Below are 21929 nucleotides of genomic sequence, written 5' to 3'. Positions count from 1 at the left end.
CTTAACATCTGCTTCTTTAGACAGTCGCAACGTCCTGATAAATCCAAACTGTTCTGACACTGAGGTCAATCCCACTTGTACTTTCAGTTTCTAACTCTTTTTTATTTTCAAAGAGACATATAACATAGTCTATTTATACAAATCCTTCATACCTGCTGGGGCAAATTTCAGTTGTGTTTGGGTATGAATATTGAAGTTTCCACTAGGGCTTGTTTCCACTAGAAGCCACACATTCACACATGTCCTCTCTTGGGGTGTCTGCATGCCCATCCGGGGGCATTTCTTTTAGAATTTAATGCAAATGCCTGTGATTTGGGATAGCACAAGGGGATGCTCGTATAGGGGCTTTCTATATTTACAAATGATGACTTAGACCCAAAATGGAGACTCAGGAAGCACTTGTTGTGCACTAGGCTCTAGTGAAATAAACTTTGTTGAAGAGGGCATGAGGCTTTGTGAGGCTCAGCATAATTAGAAGATACCCTGTGGGTAAGAAAGGGCAGAAGAAAGAATAGCAGAAGATGATTCTGTTTTAAATTGCTTCCTTTCACCAAAGTTCTGACCTTTATATAGGTGCTCTTTGTAGGTATTTCATACTAATGCTAAAAGGTGAACAAAAGCTTTTCAGAATTCTGAATGCAAAAAAGCTAAAAAGAAGTACAATTGATTGTTAGGCAATGAAGGGTAATGAAAGAGCATCTTCAAAGCAGACAGGGTGGCAACACTGACATTGTCTAGCTGCCCTGGAGTTAAGAGATCATAAATGGTTATATATGAAAAGTAAGAAAGTTCAGGACAGTTTCTTTTCATACACTTTGAGATTTTCCGATGCCCTATTCTATTGAGCATTTAACCAAGCAAAGTGATAGGAATCGAGGCTATAACCTTTGGTTATTGAGCAATACATATCTGGAAATGGTCATCATCTAGGGATGAAGAATCTATCTGACCATCTTCCCTGGGAAATTCTTATATAGAGAGTATTTTCCCAAAGGAAGCATGCCCCTATTTTGAGTGCAAATTAGTCTTTCCTTTGTTTCCAGTCCTGGATCTTGGAAATGTAAATGATATATTTTCCTTGGCGGTATTTTTGGGATGATTCCCATTCAAGAGAAGACTTAAGAATGTAGCTAAACCAGTCCCAACTGGCCGTGTTAGGACCATGGTACCAATTAGGACTCAAAGAGGCACATTGGGGGGGGGGATGAAGTTACTTCATCTCCACCAGTTGGAACATTCCTATGGGGGGCGGACACTTGAAATTGATGCTTAGAATTGATATGACAGCAAAATCTCTTGGCAGATATGTAGACTTACAGAGCAATCCAGGAAGCCAGTGTCATTTATACTGGGGGCACATTATGCCAATGTAACCCACCCCTATTCCAAATTCCATTCAGAAGTGGGGCTACCAGCTGAGCTGGCCTGAGCTTGGCAGAGGGAAAACAAGCCTTTCAAAATAAAAAGTTTGTGTCATGTCACTGAGCTGAATAGGGACTGGAATAGGGGTAAGTCTCTCCCTTTCCCACCACTCCCCCGGAACATTCATTTTCCAGGACTTACCTGGCCTCAGCTCAGCTGGCTGAACCCTGGCTGAGCCAGGATGGAGGACTTTAGACACCATATCCCCATTGCCTGGGCCTCTGGCTTTTTTTTAGATAGCCATAATGGCATATCATGACCCAATACAGTTATTGGAAGTGGTAAAAGAGTCTCATGTGGCATGAGATTATTGGCGACTAAATACTGACCTACAAGTGATGATATTTGAAAAAGCTACTTAGCTACATCCAGCAATTGTTGGTATCTTGAATGCTCCAGTTGGAACCAGCCTAAAGGGTAGAAAGAGCCCACCTTTGACTCCTAGCTGCAGCAGCAACTGCTATATTTGCCAAGTATTACATGTAAGCACCGACTGCACAATGTAACAGGTATTTTCTTTTTATTATCTACATATTGATCCATTTCCCGAACCGGAGACACTGCAGGCAAACGTGATAGCTTCAATAACTTCTTTCCTAACAGCGACACCTTCCCCCCTGCCTTTGTTCTGCTCCGTGAGGTCTTACAAATAATGGCAATATAATTCTTCTGCACTCGGCAACCACTATGAAATGGACCATATAAATCAATTGTCAGCACTGTGACTCGCAAGTTAAGAAGCTCCCGGCTCCAAGTCCCACATCAGAACATCCAATTTGGACAAAGTGGCTTAAGGATAGTGCCGCACAGGTGTAAGAAGTCCTTCGGTTGACAGTTTACGCTGAGGTCCTTTTCTGTGGCTATTGTCCTTTTGCAAAAGCAGATTTATGACACTATTTGGAGTATGGAATTAGGGAAGCGCCAGCCGATTCCATCCCACCCGCTCCCGCCTGACTTGAACCTTAATAGATTGGAACTAGGGCGGCAACTGCTGCATCAGAAGAGGCAGTTGCTGCAGTTCTAGCAAAGTGTTTGGACTTAACTTTGCACTGGACAAATATTTACATACAATGAAATTGCAGTGCTTTCCCCTAATATGGTTTGAACATAGCTTTGCTCTGGACAATCAAAATCAAATGATATATGGATCCCAGAAATACACTTCATGAGAAAGAGAGTAGATAACTAAGATGGTCATTCTACCTAGCTGTGTTACTCTCCAGTATGACCTCAGTCAAGCTTCAATGAGTGAGTCACATATTTTCCCCAGGTGGTAGACTCTAATGAGTTATACACAAACAAGAGTTTGTAAACTCAAGAGTTGCTTTTGCAGAATCTGACTCTGTGATGCTGAATGTCCCCAAGAGTGATTATTTTACAAAAATCTAAATGAAGCCATTCAGGGAGTGTAATTTCAAGTGTTTTTCCTTTGGTTGCAGTATTTTTTTTCTCTGAATATTCTGGGCATGTGAAACGCCAAGCAGGCCACAGTAATGTCACATTAATGTAGTGGGGCATGTTGGTGTCATCCATCAGATCTTACAGCTGGCACATTAAATTATGTCTTTTGTAGGCATTGCTTCAACAGGTCCCAATGCCACTGGTTGTAAGATGCAGAACTGCATAATGATAGGCAGCTAAAGACAGCATCTTTTTTTTTTAATGGGAGATGGCTTAACTTGCAAAGTTAGAGCATGACCCAGGTTGCAATGCTACATGGAATTGCAAGGGGAGTTGTATTTGCAAACACTTGCCATGTTTCTTAAGTGTGTGTTGGTGGTGGTGATCATCCTAAAGGACTGGTAAAAGAGTGTCATTGTAAGTCCCAGGACTTATCTACACTTATGCTTTCCAAGTACAGATCCACACTTTAAAGTTACGTGTACAACCACTCTTTTATTGCCCCGGAGCTTTCCCTGAGGAAACCTGCTCTTTGTCACCAAATCTGAGCAAGTGGCAATCCATTGAAAACCTGAATGGACATTGGTTGGTCTTCAGCTTTAAAGAGTGGATTTTCACAGGGAATGCACTGGGGTGCAAAAAGAGTGCTCATAGAGCTTTAAATCACAGAGTTGTGCCTGAAAAGCGCGGGGCAAAAGGTACGTAAGCATGGACAAGCCTCCAGATCTCAGTAGGCTCAATGATACCTGTCCAGGAATGAAGAAATGAAGCAGCATAGATGGATGTGTGCAGGAGAGAGAAATGGTGTGTGGGATATCCATACTTTCCAGGTTGGCATGTACCTAGAATGCTTATTCAGGTACAGTGGTACCTCAGGTTAAGTACTTAATTCGTTCTGGGGGTCCGTTCTTAACCTGAAACTGTTCTTAACCTGAAGCACCACTTCAGCTAATGGTGCCTCCTGCTGCTGCCGTGCTGCCGGAGCCCGATTTCTGTTCTCATCCTGAAGCAAAGTTCTTAACCTGAAGCACTATTTCTGGGTTAGCGGAGTCTTTAACCTGAAGCGTATGTAACCTGAAGCGTATGTAACCTGAGGTACCACTGTATTCCTAAATCTCCCACATGATGATGAAGAGCAAGAACTAATGTGTTATCTTGTCCCCATTGCTCTTCCTGATTTTCCAGGGTTCTGAATCACACAGTAGCCTACATGTGTACAGCAGGATCCCCATTGCAAATGTTATTCCTCCAACTCATGAGGAATTTAAAACAGCTCAATAAGGTTGTTGTGGAGCTTATTAAAAAATGCAGAGTGTCTTTCCTGTTTCTCAAAAATAATGCAGCAGTTAGAACTGATGCACAAGAGTGTAGTGCCTTGCAATCAGGAGTGTTTTTATGGGTTGGACAATGGGGCTGAACCTCAGATTTTCTATGTAAGATTCCAGATCTCCTGCCCTAATCCTCTTTAACCCTTTTACTTATGGGTGTGCTGCAAAATGGAGGACTGGTGGGTCCTAGCTACCTGCCAATTGCATTTATCCAGAGCACTCCATGCATTTATGAAGATTTGTGTTGTGGGCTTGTGCACCGGGTCCTTTGAGTGATACCCCGGCTGCAGTCGTCAAAGGTTCAGTCTCTGTTTGTGGCAGTTAAGTTTTATGAATAAAAATAAAGAAATAAATAATTGATAATTCACCTCAAATAGGAAAATGTCATAGACTAACAAGACAACGAAAAAAACTTCTCATTGAGCAGAGCACTCAACTTTGGCCCTTACTAGAAGGTTCTCAAATGGCTTTTGCTTCTAGTTTGTGAAAACAGGCTCTGCAAAGCATTTTATGTCTTGGGGAAAGAATTCAAAGGGTTCTATCTGAAGATAGTCTTGCCATCTTTCAAAGCTGCTTTAGACAATTAATTCTGTGGGCCAGATCATTTTGTATGCATATGTGAGTTGATGTAGTTTCTAGGGGGTTGTGGTGAACTTCCAGTCAAAGTTGCAGTAAATGCTTATGAAGTTTTTTCCTTGACGAAACTTGTCACAGTCTGACCTTTATATGCCTTTTGAAGCTTTTTATTCCAACAGAATTCTTAATGGATTATTTAATTCAATGCCTGCCTTAGGGAGTGCCATTACTGTGTTGTATTTTGTTAATATTTTCAGATTTAGTGGTTGAATCCTATGCTTACTTATTTTCTTTACTTTGAGGCAAGTCCCTCTCTGTCCATCGTATCATTATTTTGTTGGTTCCTTTTCTGTTGAATTTTAGCTAACACTTTTGGGAATTTATCACTGTACCCTTGCTTTATCTGCTGTTTTGCTTCTTTCTGGAATATCTGGTTGCTATTTTAAATAAATATGCGGGATGGCAGACTCAGTTAAGAAATGGAGAGTATAATTATTTAAAGAATAATGGTAATACTCTGGCATCGCAAGGTCATATTTCAGTCAGACTATGACAAGCTGAGTAGTGCAGCACTGATTTGACCTCTTTGGTACACACTGAAAACCCACCAGACCCCCAAGATACAACATGCCACTGTTTTGGCTTCATTATGAGAATCAACCCTGGGAGAGGGAGAAGATGTGAAATGACCATGTCCCTGGAGTCCTTGTGGTAAGGGGAACAACCCACACAAGTCTTGGAAGTTCAGTGGTACCTTAGAGGGAAGAAATCATGTTATGAGTTGGGTTCAATACATCACTTTCATTTGAGATAATCCAGGCTGAATGGTTTCTTACATAACTCAGAGAACACACTTCCTTAATGAGAGAAGCTTCACTTCACTTGCTGACATGTATGGAAGTGGAATGGTCGTACCCTGAATTAAAAAGTCTCTTTTCCATTTTCATTATGTATTTTATAAGCTAAATCATTCCATTTTTAAGAGATGAAAGATGAATTTGTTTTGTAAAACAGCTTCAGGTTTTAATATCCAAAGGAGTCACTAGATTAGTGAGTAACTGCATTGGAAATGACTTGTGCATCATCTTAGTTTCAAGTGACGCTGATCTTTCCTTGGGATACTTCCTGTACTCCCAGCTGCATGTTACAGCATGCAATCAGGAGCGCACAAAGCTACTTTTTGGATGAGCCCCAAGTATACAATGTGATGATCAATTCACATAAAAGTTAAGTGTTCCTATCTGAATAGGTCTATGCATGTAGTTAGCTTCTTTCCAATAAATATGACCAAAGGTTACATCTTAGTGTGTGGATAACATTCACTGTGAGATGGTAATGATACAAAACAGAGATAGTCAATATGTAGGTGTTTCAATGCTTTCCTTGAACAGAGCTAGTGTTATTAGAAATCATGTATATGTAAATATTAGAGATGTACTCCAGAAAAAGTTTGGTGGACCTGGATTTCACTCTCTCTTTCTGTGTGCCCAGATTTCCACCTAACATCTGCCAAATCCAGCTTGGTTCTCTCATACTGAGAAGACATGGGAGATTACAGGGCTGGGCTTAGACTTCTAGGACTGCTGTGGTCACGGCACCTATTGGTGCTGGAGCTCTTTTTGCAGCCTACCATATCCCTGAAATTTTCTGGATGCCCACTGGAACCCTCTAGATTCTAATGAAATCGCCAACACAGTGTGGCACAATTCTACTACCATGAGCAGAACTGCGAATCCATTCCCCCCACAAAAAAAACCCAGTCAGCCACAGAGTACTTTTTCTTTTCACAGAGACGTCTTGCATTGGATAAGTTTCTGGAATGCCTTCTTGAAATCTTCATTAAAGATTGTGTAAATCAGGGGGTTAACAAGAGAATTAATATATCCCAACCATGTCAGAAAATTATTCATTTCTTCAGAAATCTGACATCTTTCACAGGTATTAACAACCACCTCCTTCACAAAGAAGGGGAGCCAGCAGATCACAAAGGCACCCAAAATTAAGCCAAGGGTAGTTGCTGCCTTTCTCTCTCTCGTGGTAGAAATCCGTTGTCTCTTCCATCCCTTTTCATTCTTGGACTCAGAATTGGGGCTTCGCAGGGAGATATGCATTCTGTCCAAATCTCCTGAACGATTAGATGCTTTCCCTTTTGTGCATGATGCTGAGGAAGCTGGCTGGCAGCTTTTCTCAGCTCCTTCCAGGAGACCCTGTCCATTCGCCTCCTCTTTGAGAACACGACTCACGCTCCTCCTGTGAAAAGTCTTAGCTGCCTTGTATATTTTGTAGTAAAGGATCAGAATCAATGCCAGCGGGATATAAAAGGCTCCAAACGTGGAGTAGATGGTAAAAACGATATGGTCGTGCTTAATGATGCACTCGTCATCTCTGCTGGCAGCCTGGTGCCGCCAAAACAACGGCGGCATTGAAATGAAGACAGAAATGACCCACATGACGGCAATCATGATGCCTGCCCGCTTAGGGGTTCGCTTCCTGGCATACTCCACAGCATCTGTGATTGCTCGGTAGCGATCCAAAGCGATGGCTGAGAGATGCAAGATGGAACAGGTGCAGCAGGTAATGTCAACGCTGAGCCAAAGGTCACACATCACCTGGCCCATGATCCAGGTCTCTTTGACAATGTAGACGATGCTGAAGGGCATGACTAGGATGGCAACCAGAAAATCAGTGACTGCCAAGGAGCAAATTAAATAATTGGCAGGGTGGTGGAGCTTTCGGGTCACAATTATGGCAGTCATCACTAGAGAGTTGATGATAGTTGTCATCACTGCTAGCACAGAAAGTGTAAGAGAAACCAGAATCTTCGGTGTTACTTTCTTAAGTAGTTTTTCTGATGTGTCATTTTGTTCCAATGTATAATTTTGTTCAGTAAAGTTCAGGAAATCCATGATTGCCTTCCAGGCGATTTTTATCTAACAAATATACCTGTAGAGAAGTAAAAACAGTTTAGGAAACAGCAACTTGATATCCCAGAAATCTCACAATACACAACAGATTTCAATATTCTCCCTTACTTTTCCCTGTAGTATTTTCCATGCCACATGTTTTTGTCTCAGTCGTAGAAATGAGAAAATTGATTGGAATAACCAATCCCATAAAGGTAAAGGTAAAGGGACCCCTGACCATTAGGTCTAGTCGTGACCGACTCTGGGGTTGTGGCGCTCATCTCGCTTTATTGGCCGAGGGAGCCGGCATACAGCTTCCAGGTCATGTGGCCAGCATGACTAAGCTGTTTCTGGCGAACCAGAGCAGCGCACAGAAATGCCGTTTACCTTCCCGCCGGAGCGGTGCCTATTTATCTACTTGCACTTTGACGTGCTTTTGAACTGCTAGGTTCGCAGGAGCAGGGACCGAGCAACGGGAGCTCACCCCGTCGTGGGGATTCGAACCACCGACCTTCTGATCAGCAAGTCCTAGGCTCTGTGGTTTAACCCACAGCGCCACCCGCATCCCTAACCAATCCCATATGGCTTCCTAAATCCTTACTGCAGTCACCACTTCCTTCTTCATTTATTTGGGGCGTGTGCAAGGATGAAAAGATGTGGATAACCTAATCAAAGGGAGGATTTCAGCTAATCATACCAATCCTTTTGGATGACAGCTAGATTGATAGCAGCATGTTGAGGTGACCACAAATGGTTCAAGACTGAGAAAAACTATATTTTTGTGCTACATGTGCAGTATACATTTAAAGCAACCCCACCACAAAAGGAATCTGCAGTTTGTCCCTCACAGAGCTCTATTTTGCCACACCTTTATACAAACTATACTCTAGTAGCCACAATTTTATAGCAGGGATAAGTAACGACTACAGTACCGGATTATATATAAAAAGTCATGTGCCTGAGTGAGTAATATAAAAGATGTGAGCTCTGTAGCTGACACTTCAAAAAATATATGCTTTGAAAAGTATTTTTTTCTGTGGACAACGGAAGCATATCTGCCTACACTAGAAGAGATTGGATCAATCAGAAGTGAAGCATGACATGGTAGATTTTCTGCACTAGCAAGGTGGAAAGCATGTCTAGTCATTTCTGTCCTATTCCCCCCCCCCCCCCAAATATAGACTAGGAAGAGTTCAAGGCTGTTGTTGCTTCTTTCTCTTTTAAGAAAGAGTCAGTAATGAGAAAACCCCAGGTCACTCTATAAATAATTACTTTCTTCTTTTCTGTTCTTCCTGCTTTTCAGTAGCAGGTTTTCTTTCTTGGACTCAGTCCTTTGGAAAAACGAGTCAAAACTAAAGGTATAGAAACTGCTACGCTTTCTAATTGCACTGACACCAATTAAAACAACAACAACCACATAGCATAATCCCTATTTAAGTTAAGGGAGCAGGGGGAAGATAACCAGCAAATAACCAAGAAAATAGTGGGATTAGTGCTTGCATCCCTGACTACTTTCACTTGGTGTGTTTTTCATCTTTCACAAAAAGGGGTTAATGCACAGGAGATTGTTCACACAGCACAGCTTTTTGACATGTGAAATGTGCTCATTAATTGATTCAGCTAAACATTTGGCTGCTTTTGCTTAAGCAATGCCTCATTCAGTTTGCTCTACAAAAATGCTGTGATTTTTATTTTTATTTTTTAAAAAGGAATATACCTACCTGGATGTGCCTTTACTGAAAAATGGATTTCAACATATTGGGTGGGGTGGGGGGGGGAGGTTTATCAGCAGGAATTACCGATGACAGAGAAATTGGGCCTCTGTGTTCAGAGGCAAAATCACTCTGTAAGCAGATACTGAAGATGAGTAACAGGGTGAGGGGTTTGCCTTCAGAGGGAAATGGCTGGCTACTCATCAGATACAAGGTGGGCCAGGTGATGGACCTGTATTCTAATCTAACAGGACTCTTTTTTATCTTCTTAATGTTTTCTAATCATCCCACTTTGCTCTGTCAGTGCTGTTGTTTTGCAAACTGAAGGACTGCTGTGGTTTCCCTCCCAGTTAAATATGAAAGGAGTTTTATGTCCATAGCTCTGTATGCTACTGCCTCTTGCTGTGGTGATGATGTAGTGAAAATGCCAGGGTTAGTGACCTACAGATCCCATACTAGACAGTTGGAAAAATATTGTAAGGTGGGCAATTTATGCAGTGAGAACTACTCTGTATCTATCTCTTTGCAATATTTTGACTTTTTACAAATATTCAAGGAAAATTTGACATATTTTTTCCCCTGGGCTTTGCTAGCTGAGCTGCCTCCATACAGAACCAATGCGCTGGCCATCTGTCAATCATGGCCCACAAGGGATGGGGCAGATCAGGATCTAGCCTGATTTAATAAGCATTATTTGGGAAACTTTGAGATTTAATACAAAAGCCTTCCAGTAACATGCATAGTTCTTTCTTCTTTCATAAACTAAATCCATGGACTGGAGCTGTACTGCAGTTTCTTGGATTTGTATCAGCTAAAGGGCAACCTCATCTGTAGATAAGCACAATGAAACTAATTTAGATCACACAACTGAACTGCATCTCACTGGAATATTTACCCTTGTAGCTTTGCAGAACTGTGCCAGCGATGGCCTTCTGGGTATATGCACCAAAAATAACTATAAAGCCGCATGCAGTTATCAACCAAACATATGTCAATCTACTAAGAATTGGGAAGGGGGGGCAGAGAGAGAAAAGCTGTAACCCCACAGCCTGACTTGGCCGGCCAGTCAAGTGTTGTGATAAACAAGCACCGTACTTGGGTTCACAGAGACTGTGGGCGTAATCCCATCTCATTTCAGTTAATAGTTCTGGATAGCTCTCAAACTGGGTAAACAAATCTTAGCAGTCCATTGGCAATTCAGTGTCAGCGTTCAGAGTCTCCAGCCACTTTTTGAAGTGGCTGCACGCACAGAGTGATCTGTATGCTTTTGGCAACGTGTGATGTGCAATGTGTCTAAGGAGCTCTTTGGGGCATTTATTTCCCCCCTCTATTTGCTGATCCATAAAATGTTTAGGTGCAAATCAGGCTGCTATTGTGCAGAGACAGGATTCTGAAGGCTCCTGCCACACTGAGAGAGCACATATATTAGTGTAAAAACTGGGAAACTGCTTGGGGGAAAAGGTGCACATTAAGTAAAATTGCATACTTAAAAGTGCTGGTGAATTTTCACGAGAAAGTAAAAAAAGAATAATATTGCCAACTGATGCGGGAATGTGGCAAAGTCAACTTAAGACTGAAAAGAAATAAGAAACTGAAGTTGACAGATTCATTCATCTTTAGGCTAGACCTGTTTCTTATTTCTATCTGCCACTTCCTGTCATCTGCTCTCTGTTAGAATTCCTGCTCCATAATTGCAGTCATGGGATTGTTGTCTTTCGCATGACGGTATATGTTTTGACTCCACAGAGTGGGAAGTGACAGAGACAGGATGTTGTGTTACTGTGTTCCGTGAAGTGGTACTGTTGTCTTTTGTTCTTTCTCTTTGCTGTCTGATGCTAGAGAGAGAGGGAGCCATGTTGCAGTGCTCCATGTGTGTTTATATGTAAATAAAGTAGATTAGCCAAAATGCTGAGTTGCTGGGGTTCTGTTACGCAAACTACGCAGACGCTGCGGATCCCTAAGTGTGCCGGTGTCTGTTGGCATTGGTCGCTGTGATGTTCTGGCAGAAGAAAGCTTTTGAAGCTCCCGAACGATTGACCAGGAGGGAGAGAACATGCCATTCGGGCATGTGTCTCTACCAGGGTCCTACTTGAGTGTAGGACGAGCTCCTGACACTCTCACCATCTTACCACTGTTTTCTACCCTCCTCAATGCACCATTCACAAAATGCATTATAACTAACATAGCTAAAACATAAAATAAAAGAGTGACTAGCTTTTTCCAACAATGCTGCTCAGCCTACACTTGCCTACCCACAGGGCCCTGCTTCTTGCTCTCTGCAAATGGAAGGAATGGCCACAGTTTCAGAGAGATAACAATCAAGTTACTCTCACAAAGACTGACAAACACAGCTTTATTAAACAAAGGTTACAGATCAAACCTTTTCCTGAAGCTCCATACATCAAGGTACACGTCAAAAAAGTCTATGCAATACAATCCAGTTCCAATCTTAAGGTGATGGTTGGCTTTGAGTTTTCTCCATGTCCAGCCAGGCTCTATTTTGGAAGGCTTGTGATTGCTTCTTATTTGCCATTCTGTAACAAAAAGGAGAAAAGAGTTCTTAGGGCAACATCTCTAAGAATCCTGGGTCTCCTCATATTTTTCTCAGTGCACCACACCATTTTAGGCAACAGCAATACCATACAAAGAGTCTATGGCAAATGAATTTGGCAAATGAATGACTCCAGATCAACACTCTGCCCTCTGGTGGGCTGGTCTAGAGGATTGAAAGAGGAGACTATTGCCAATATGCAAGCAATAGTGTGCTGAAGCCTGAGGACCAACCAGGCTGAGAAAATAAAATGCATGAACATGTGCAGAATGCCCCCTTTTTGCCAATGTTATCTCAGGGCTGCACACATCTTGGATCTAAAGGAGATTTTTTTTGAAAAGGTCTCTGGGCTGCACTCTCCCATGTTTAAAAAAGGAGACCTGGTCATTCCTGGCCTCTTCCTCCATGCTCCATCCACAAAATGCAATATAAATAACATAACTTAAAAATAAAATAAAGTAGTGACTAGCTTTTTCCAACAATGCTGCTCAGCACTCCCCTCAAAAGTTCCCTCACTGGTCAAATCAGTATTAATAAAAAGGGGTGAGGGAAGCTACTTGTTCGGAGAGGCAAGGGAGCTGCCTAATTTTTTAGCAGACTGTGGCTCTGCAGCTTAATAGGTGGCTCTCCAAAGAAACATATGTGGGCATGCTCAGAAACTGAGGAATGATTCTGATTTGGCTTCTCAGGACTTTAAAGCCTTCCCTCCTGCCCACCATATTCTGCACAAAAGAGCCTAAAGCCTTGAATTTCCTTAAAGTAACAAGCCTAATTAAACCATATTGGTTGCATAGCCAGAGATTTTGCTGGTAACTAATTCTAAATCACAGGGTCTACGCTAGAGGAAAATCCAAACAGCATCTAAATTTGTATCTTGTTTTCCTCAAATGCAAACAAGGGCTAAGCAGAATCGAAAGGGCAGGACTGGTGTGTGTGTGATTTTGGGGTTACTGGTGGGAATCCATGAGGACTAGGGTGGGGAATTCTCCTTGCACTTGTGTATATATAATATATATATATATATAAAATCCAGCTCTGGACTTAATTGACTTTACTGGATGACCTGATTTTACATGGTGATGTGTATTACTTCACTTACTTCAAAATGGGATAAGCAACCCCTGCTGTGTTTAAGGGTCCTCTTGCCCATTCTGTAGGATGCGGTCCTGCACTTCTGTCTCAAAGCCCTGCCACAATACTACTGTGGATGGGCTCTTGCTTTCTGTGTGCAGCTGGATGTCAAGAGGAAGCTGTGCTCATATACTACCTATTCTACAAGTACAACATCCTATAATACTCAGAAGAATGTAATGGAGTCTGGTGGGGAGGGAGAGATCTGTGTCTAAGATCCCTTCAGCTTTTTCTTTTGTGCTTTACAAATGTGCGAAAGAAAAAAAATGTTTCTGTCTGAACTTTTGAAAAATAAGGCAGTTTAAGCAATTCAAGTGGCAGAAAATTGAACTCCTTTACTTTTTTTGACAGTAATTTAGCAAGTGGCATATAAAAAAATGCAGACTTTGTGAATCCCTGCATTTTCCACTTCAGAATGAGCAAACTGCATCGACTGAAAGACATTTTATTTGTGCTGTTTTCTCCCCAGGATAGTTTTACTGAAATAAAGCTGCTCTCATAAGTGTTTCACTGAATCAGAAGCAAATGATGGTATGCAGGTGTTTGCCTGCAGATGATATTCTGTACAAAATAAAAAACTGAAGGTTTCTTGTTTATACTTGCTGTTTTGAGACAATGCCAAAAATTAACATTTCAAGTCAGTCCCATCCACCTTTTCTTGTCTGAGCATTATGAGGCACTCAGATTGATTATATGATCACATATGTCTTCTAAAGTAATAGGACCAACTTTTAAAAATGATCACAGACGATGCTTTTTTCATAATTGTTTTGTACTTTTTGTTTATCCCTAACTTCATTTTTAAATGGCTCAATATATTTCTCTTGGCTTACTCTTATTCTGGGGTATAGTTTGCTGTCTTCCTATAGGCATTTTAAAAGCATTAATTCTATCAATACACCCAAACCATCAATTGCTGATTAGCAAGAGCACAAACCTTCGTTATTTAGGTTAAAAGGATATGTCAGCACATATTTGTTAACTCTGTTTCCAAGCTCTATTGTTTAAAGCTTGTGTAGTCTCAATATTCTGACTGAGATGTGTGCATCGGTATGTGAAATTACTCTAGCTATTCTAGATCAGTTCGGTTTAGGTATAAGAATGTGGGATAAAGAAAAGGATCAAAAGTGAACCAAGATAATTCCATTCCTCGTGCTTTGTGTCTACACACCCTGCTGATTCCTTGGTCTGTGTCAGAGATGGGGAAACTGTGGCCCTTCAGATGTTGTTGGACTCCAACTCTCATTGGCCCCAGGTGACATGATCAATGTTTTGATTGTGACTATTCTTCCACTCACTCTTCTGTTGTGAGGGTGCATCGCTGTACTGGCAGACTCCTCCCCATGTATGTTCATTAGAATGGGTCAGTGGTATCCGGTGTCCATTATGACTAGTAGGGTGGAAGGCAGGAAGCCCAACAACTGGTGGAGCTAGAGCCACTGACAGGCAGAGCCAACCAATTCAAGTTTTGTCCTGATCCTCCTCCTTGCTGTGTTTAACAAGTACATAGAGTGCAAATTTGTGCCCCATGGCATATTATTTTGAGCATCATTTTATGCTTTGCATAGTCAGGTCTAAGGCCAATCTTTTCTTTCTTTCTTTAACTGGGAAGCGTAATGAATCATTTTGTTGGAACATCTAGTTCAGCATCCTTTTTACCACACCAACCAACCAGATTGAGAAGCCCACAGGAGGACACCAGGGCGAGAGTTCCCTCCTGTTGTTGGTCCCCAGTAACTACTAGTTGAGAGCCATTAAGCCAAGCCATTTTATTCATATGACATTTCCCTCCTCAAAATACTCCTTAAAACATTCTAGACAGCAAGAGGGGGCTAAAAATAGTTATTTAAACATAGACTGAGGGGAGAGTCTGTGTTTATCTTCAGATGAACCTTGACAAACGCTCACTCTTAGATACGCCAACTCTCGAATTTCAGGCATTTTGATTACCAAACAAGGCCTTTTTCAACCTGCTGCACTAATTGTCATTCCTGATATGAAAATAACTGACTGTCACAAAAGCTTCTTTCTCTTGCGTAATAACTTTTGACAACCTTCTGGCATTTGACATAACGCTTACACAAGGGTGACTGACTTCAAAATGTCAACTGGTTGTTCAGAATTAATAATGAAGGACTACTTTTAATTATAGTTTCACCGGTTCAAGCCAATCTACTTGTCTAAGATAATTAATTCAATTTTAAATGGGACTGAGACATGGAAAACAGAACTCAGAACCATATTGAAAGTGCTACACAGTCTAGAGGAAAGGTAGAGCTTTAAATTCAATAAATAATAATAATATAAAATTTTTAACAATTATTCATAGCAACTCCAGAGAATGTTTTGAATTGCCAATTATTGTGCAACAAATTATGCAAAACTGCAAGAATCTTTCTTCGTTTGTAAGCACTCGGTCAAGGCAAGATTTTAACAATTTACTGTGGATTGTGTCTGTGCTTTTTATTTCTCTCTGTAGACTGTGGTAAAAAAAAATACAGCTCCTATGTGCAGAATTTTCAGTGCAAAATAAGGGATGCATCATCAATTTGATTATTTTCTTATGGAGCTCAAAAAACGAGCATTGTCTTCCAACAAGAAGATACATTGGAGGGCAGGGGGAGGCATGAAAATGAATATTGCTTTTCTACTGCAAAATGAATTGCTGCTTGAAGTCTGTGTGATCTATTATAGAATGGATGCATTTGCAAAGGTAAAATTCTAGAAGCCCAATGCTGCTATTTTCCAGCCAAATTTTATGCCTTGCCTTTCCCTCAGGACTGCAATGAGGCGTACAAATTGCTGCCCCCCTCCCCATTTATCCCCACACCAACCCTGAATTGTTAGTCTGAGAGTTATTAGCCCAAAGTCACCCCATGGTCTTTATGACAGAATGGGATTTGCACCTTTGACTGGCACTCTAAGCCATCATGCTACCTAGGCTTTCAGTCTGTGAATATGAATATGGTGACCTAGAGGGAGGGGAAATGAACATGGTGGGGCTTTAGACCCCCTCCTCCCGACTAATGAAATCAGGTGCATAGACTGGTTTGACAAGAATGGCAGATATAGGTGAGGCAACTTAGGACTGATCTAAATATTGAGCTGTAGTCCCGTGTGAGAAGTTTCTTGGTGATTTTAATGGCCGCCAACAGATTTACAGCGAAGGGTAAACCAAGTTCACCATCACATTATTATCTTGAGTTCTCACCTTGTTAACTTGATTTACCCTTCACAGCAAGCCTGTCACCAAAAATAATCACCAGCCTTACCTAGAAAACTATCTCACTGGCCCAATGTGGTAGGGATGTATCCTAAAATTTATCTGCTACTTCTACTACTACTGTCTATTGGTAGTATACTGAATCAGAGCACTGACAATACATTTTGTTCAGGACTGTCTTGGAAGGTAGGAGGAGGTCTCCAAAACTGAATCTGGGGTGGAATCTAGACACATATAAAAATGTATATTGAATTTAGGAGCAATGGAGAACTTAAGAAACAACAATGGAAAACTAGCTCCACCCAAGGTATGATGGAGAACAGCAACAACAGACAAAAGATAGACACGATACAGTACAAAGTCAGGAAGAAACACTATGGACAGAATAAGAAGAATAAAAACATACTTTGAATGGTTCACCTGTAGGATTATAAATAATTTAATGTGTTAATGAGAATGGAAGTCGTTAGAATTGCAGCTGTGGTATAAGGGTTTGTTTTTCTGACTGGTGGGTAATTGAAACTTATAAGATTATGGAACACAGAAATTATGTAAATCATCAAAACATTAACTCTAGCACGTGGGGGGCACATAAATTGTATAATTTGGCATTTGAAAGATTGGCATTACTAATTATATTATAATTTGTTATTGACATAATGAGGCTTTTATTGGAGTATAGTAATTGAAACCTAATAAAAAATATTATTAAAAAATAAAGAAAAATATATTGAATTTGCCATAGCTCACCATTGCCATCTAGTGTCACGTTTGTGTAATGCACTTTACAACACTTAACAACATTTTATTTGCAGCTGTATGTGCTGCGCTGGTGCTGGCTCGCCAGAGCAGCTTCGTCACGCTGGCCACGTGACCCGGAAGTGTCTTCGGACAGCGCTGGCTCCCAGCCTCTTAAGTGAGATGAGCGCACAACCCTAGAGTCGGACACGACTGGCCCGTACGGGCAGGGGTACCTTTACCTTTACCTAGCTGAGTCCTGGGACTTGGTCTATGCTAAACATGATGTACTCCACTCTTGAGCTATGTCCTCACCTGAATTCAATGGGATTTACTCCGAAGCAACATGTTCACAGAATCACAGAACTGTACAGTTGGAAGGGACTCATATTCCTGCAATGCAGATCACAGTTCTACTTTAAAAAAAAAAAAAGACTGTGTGTGCTGTGGTGCTTTTGACCTTGTCAGTTGCAGGTATGATCTTGTTGTAGGGGTGGAAACACCTGCTTGAATTTTGATTGCATTACATTCTCAGCATCTTTCAGATCATGTCATGTTCCTTTCTTCCACTTTGTATTTACCATGTCATCACCTAAATGTCTGGCATAGCTGTCTCCTATGAAGACTGCACTTATTTTGTGTGGAGGAGGAAGCTTCTCTTTAAAAAGGGAATTGTAACAGAGAATCTGTTATTCTAATAGAGAAGTCCTAAGTGTGTTGACTCAGAAGTGAGTCCCACTGAGTACTTAACTCCCATGTAAGTGTGTAGAGGACTTCAGCCTAAATCGGACATCTGGGTGTGCTTCAGCTGTGTTTCCTCTCAATTCCCCCACCCCCCAAGATCTCTGCCCATATATTTCAAAAGGAGATGCCTTTTGTGTGCTTCCTTTGTAAGCAGTGAGGCCAGAAGACATCAGCGGCACATGTAAGTGGATTGGGAAAAATATATATAGATACTGGAATCTGGGGTTAGAGCATGACTCTTCACAGCAGTAATTCTGCAACACCTGTGCAACCGGGAGGACTCTCTCAGGGACTGTGGATGCATCGGGTGTCTGTGCAACAGGTAGGCACTCCACTGCAATATCGTAATCCTCTTCAGAGGGCCATGTTGTTAACTGCTTACACTGTCTGCCTTTAAAGCACAGTATGAAGTAAAGATGGGGAAATGATTCTAGACCAATGAATAGCTTGCCTGGGTGTACTTAAGATGTTGATAAGGGCAAAAATGTGAGGGACAAAAGTCTTAGAGCCTTGTTATAATCACTATTTGTCATTATGTACACTATGCTTTTAGGGATGCGGGTGGCGCTGTGGTCTAAACCACAGAGCCTAGGGCTTGCTGATCAGAAGGTCGGGGGTTTGAATTCCTTCGACGGGGTGAGCTCCCGTTGTTCGGTCCCTGCTCCTGCCCACCTAGCAGTTCGAAAGCATGTCAAAATGCAGGTAGATACATAGGTACCACTGCAGCTGGAAGGTAAATGGCGTTTCCATGTGCTGCTCTGGTTCGCCAGAAGCGGCTTAGTCATGCTGATCACATGACCTGGAAGCTGTCTGTGGACAAACGCTGGCTCCCTCGGCTTATAGAGTGAGATGAGCGTCATAATCCCAGAGTTGTCTGCTACTGGACCCAATGGTCAGGGGTCCCTTTACCTTTATCTTTACCCTGTGCTCTTACAGTATATGTTGTATCCCTTTCAATCAGGATTATGGTCTTGTCTTAATGGTTCAGACTTTCAAAGTGCCTCTTGCCCATTCCTGTTCAGCGTTTTGCCTTCCCCCCACCATATTTTTGTAGTGTTTTAAAATGATGGTTGCAGCTTTTGAGCTGTGTCTTCTTCTTGCGAGCCACAAGTTCTCAGTTGCCTAGCAGTTGGCTTATCCATTCCATTGTCCTTTCCTGAATTCATGTCAGTGGGCATTCTTTATAGTCCTCTGCAGACCCTCCTTCCAATAACAACGTTACAGCTGATTTAGTTCACCACTCATTATAGGCTGTCCTCCTGGGTTCTGTACAGCAAAGAGAAATGGCTGCTCAACCCTCCCCGTTATTTCATATGCATTCTCTGTTGTGAAAGTGGTTAACTAAATTAGTTTTGCCTTTGCTGCAGCGGTCTACACAAGGCTGGCCTTCAATCCTTGCTTACAGCGGACAGCCATCTGTTTGAAGGAGTCCTCTATTGAAAGGGCTGCCTGATCTGAATCCATTCTAAAGATAAAAAGCCATAAGAAGGAAGAGCAGGGGCCTTGAAGTTGCCCATCAACTACTAGCGCCTCAACAGGCACACCTTTCACATGGGAACAGCCTACCACACAATGGTGAGATGCATTGTATTTATACTTACATAGTAAATTAGTGTATGCAGGTTTTATTGAAATCTGTCCTCTTTGGCCCTATTTTTTGGTGATGTGTTTCCTCTTTCTGGGGAGGTGCACAGAGGCGCTATCTTCTCAAGATGATTGAGGGGGGTCAAAGTGACGTCCTGATGTCATGCGTGTGACATTGTGAGGAGCCAGGCGGCAGAGCCAAATGCCCTCTGAACATTGAGGGAGACCAGCTCCCTCAAAAGAATAATAATAAAAAAATGGAGATCCCAAAACTGCCTTGGCACCTTGGAGCTGGCATGCATATGTGGCCACCCTGGTCTTTGCCAGAGATTGTATTGTTAGGGCAGTCACATGGGCTTGTTCTGTTCACTGGTACAAACTGAGTAGTACAAATGCTTTTGAAACCAACTCTTGAAACTCCTTGGGAAATCTTGACTTAGCCTATTGCATAGGGAGAGCCACCACCTTTTGCCTGGTGTCCTTGGAAACACTGCAGTGAAGGCGTAATAACCATGGGCAGCGTAATACGGATGACACCTCCTCCTCCTCCTCCTCTGCCTAAGAAGTGGAATAATTGAGCCCTAGAGGTCTGGGTAATGATTCACTTTATTAGAAGATACAGCTGAAAAAGATAAAATTAATGGGCTTGCTGTTCCATGTGAAGATCAGATGTGTTGTCTGAATTACTAAAGCACCCTCATTTCCAGAAACATTTATTCTGCTATCATTTAGTGTCAAACGTGTTATTACAATTAGCCACCATGCCAACTCCAGAAATTCAGTGATATTTATTGCCTGATTTTTCAGACTTCTGAAGTGACGAAGGGAAATAGTGAAACCACTCAACTTGTTTATTCACATCATTTTTCTTCTGCTATACCTGATAATGAATTTATTTCATCTTAAGGAAGTGTGAGACAGTTAATTTCACTTTATCGCCTAAGTTTCAATGTATCATTTGACAAAAGGTGACATGTCTATAATTCTTACTTTGATACTTCTGTGGAACAATTAATTTCAATCAAAGTCTAATATGATGCCTATTTTGCACAATATCCTTCACGATACATACAATTTATATTTATTTTCTTTCCTAGCTTCAGGTCCAAGTTAGATAGGTCACAATTTTAACACACAAAATATGTTAAGTGCAATTGGCTTTAAGAATTGCCCCCTTTTCTGATCATATCAGAACTTTTGAGCAGCGTTTCACATTGCAGATGACATCAAAAACACTCTTGAGCAGTTCCACTTGTTTCTAAAGGTATTAGAGGGGTGGTGATGAATAATCCCCCCCCCCATACTTAAAAAATTCTCTGTGCATGATTCAATTATGTGCCCCCACACCCACCCACCAACAAACTCAAAATGTATATCTGAGGCCACTGTAAATAATGACATGAACTAGTCATCAGTTTCCATAAGGAAACAGTTAACATCGAACTCTTCTTTTCAAAGGTTGCTTTCAGGCATCTTGGTTAATGAACATTCATACAGATTTATTTGCACAGAATTTCTGGGGAGATTAGACAGTGTTGACTATTTTTGATCATTCAGCATTATGGAATTCCGTGGTCCCCCCCTTCTATTAATTGCTAAATTGCTGTTTTTATACAATACTATACACGGGTGGCACTGTGGGTTAAACCACAGAGCCTAGGACTTGCCGATCAGAAGGTTGGCGGTTCGAATCCCCGTGATGGGGTGAGCTCCTGTTGCTCGGTCCCTGCTCTTGCCAACCTAGCAGCTCGAAAGCACATCAAAGTACAAGTAGATAAATAGGCACCGCTCCGGTGGGAAGGTAAACGGCGTTTCTGTGCGCTGCTCTTGTTCGCCAGAAGCGGCTTAATCATGCTGGCCACATGACCCAGAAGCTGTACGCTGGCTCCCTCTGCCAATAAAGCGAGATGAGCGCCGCAACCCCAGAGTCATGCACGACTGGACCTAATGGTCAGGGGTGCCTTTACCTTTACCTTATACAATACTATTCTATCGTTTTTATGTTGTATTTCTGTATATAGAAAGAATTTGAGATATTAAGTGGTTTAGAAAGGCTTTAAAATAAATGAACAAATAAATACTGATATATATATATATATATATATATATTGCAAGGAGATTATACAGTGCTGTGTCAAGCAAGAGCCACCCCATACTTTCCACTGCATTTCACTATCACTTTCCTCGTCACAAAAAAGTCTGCTCTTTGGTGGGATACGGAGTTAGCGTAGTGGCTCTGCCCTACCTGGTGAGCCAGTTGCTCACTGCATCTCTGCCTGGCAAGCAATGAAGTGATAGCCAAGAGGAGGCGGCAGCGGTGGCAGCAATGGACTCCTTGAGGGATGGTGGCCCCTGGTGGGGATCTTGCCAAAACGGCCCCCGAAACCTGGAGGCAACTTTGCAGATGCCCCTTTCCACCTCGCAGATGTCACTTTATGATCTGAACCTTGTGAGATACCATTCTGTTCTTTAAAAATCTTTACTATCCATAGGCAGCAACTACAGGAAAAGCAGGATGAGGCAAGACTACACTGAACCTTCTCACTCAGGTTTTAAAAAAGCAAGTAGGCTGGCGTGTAGGGCTTATCAGATAAAGCAGATGCTTCGTCTATAAAT

General features: G+C 41.7%; 1 protein-coding gene across 1 annotated transcript in view; it reads right to left on the bottom strand.

Annotated features, from left to right (window-relative positions):
- Positions 1 to 1657: 1657 nt before the first annotated feature.
- The window catches only part of HTR1F (5-hydroxytryptamine receptor 1F), a 109125-nt gene continuing 88853 nt past the window's right edge, over positions 1658 to 21929 (bottom strand). Inside the window, exons 2-3 of the mRNA XM_081199686.1 lie at positions 11723 to 11876; positions 1658 to 7670 (exon numbers count right to left, since the gene is read on the bottom strand). Coding sequence (XP_081055812.1) covers positions 6512 to 7633 — 1122 coding nt within the window. The 5' untranslated portion in view covers positions 7634 to 7670; positions 11723 to 11876 and the 3' untranslated portion in view covers positions 1658 to 6511. The remainder of the gene's footprint in view (positions 7671 to 11722; positions 11877 to 21929) is intronic.

Source organism: Podarcis bocagei, assembly GCF_964188305.1.
Source record: "Podarcis bocagei genome assembly, chromosome: 6".
Classification (NCBI taxonomy): Eukaryota; Metazoa; Chordata; class Lepidosauria; order Squamata; family Lacertidae; genus Podarcis; species Podarcis bocagei.
This window is presented reverse-complemented; position numbering and strand designations above follow the sequence as displayed.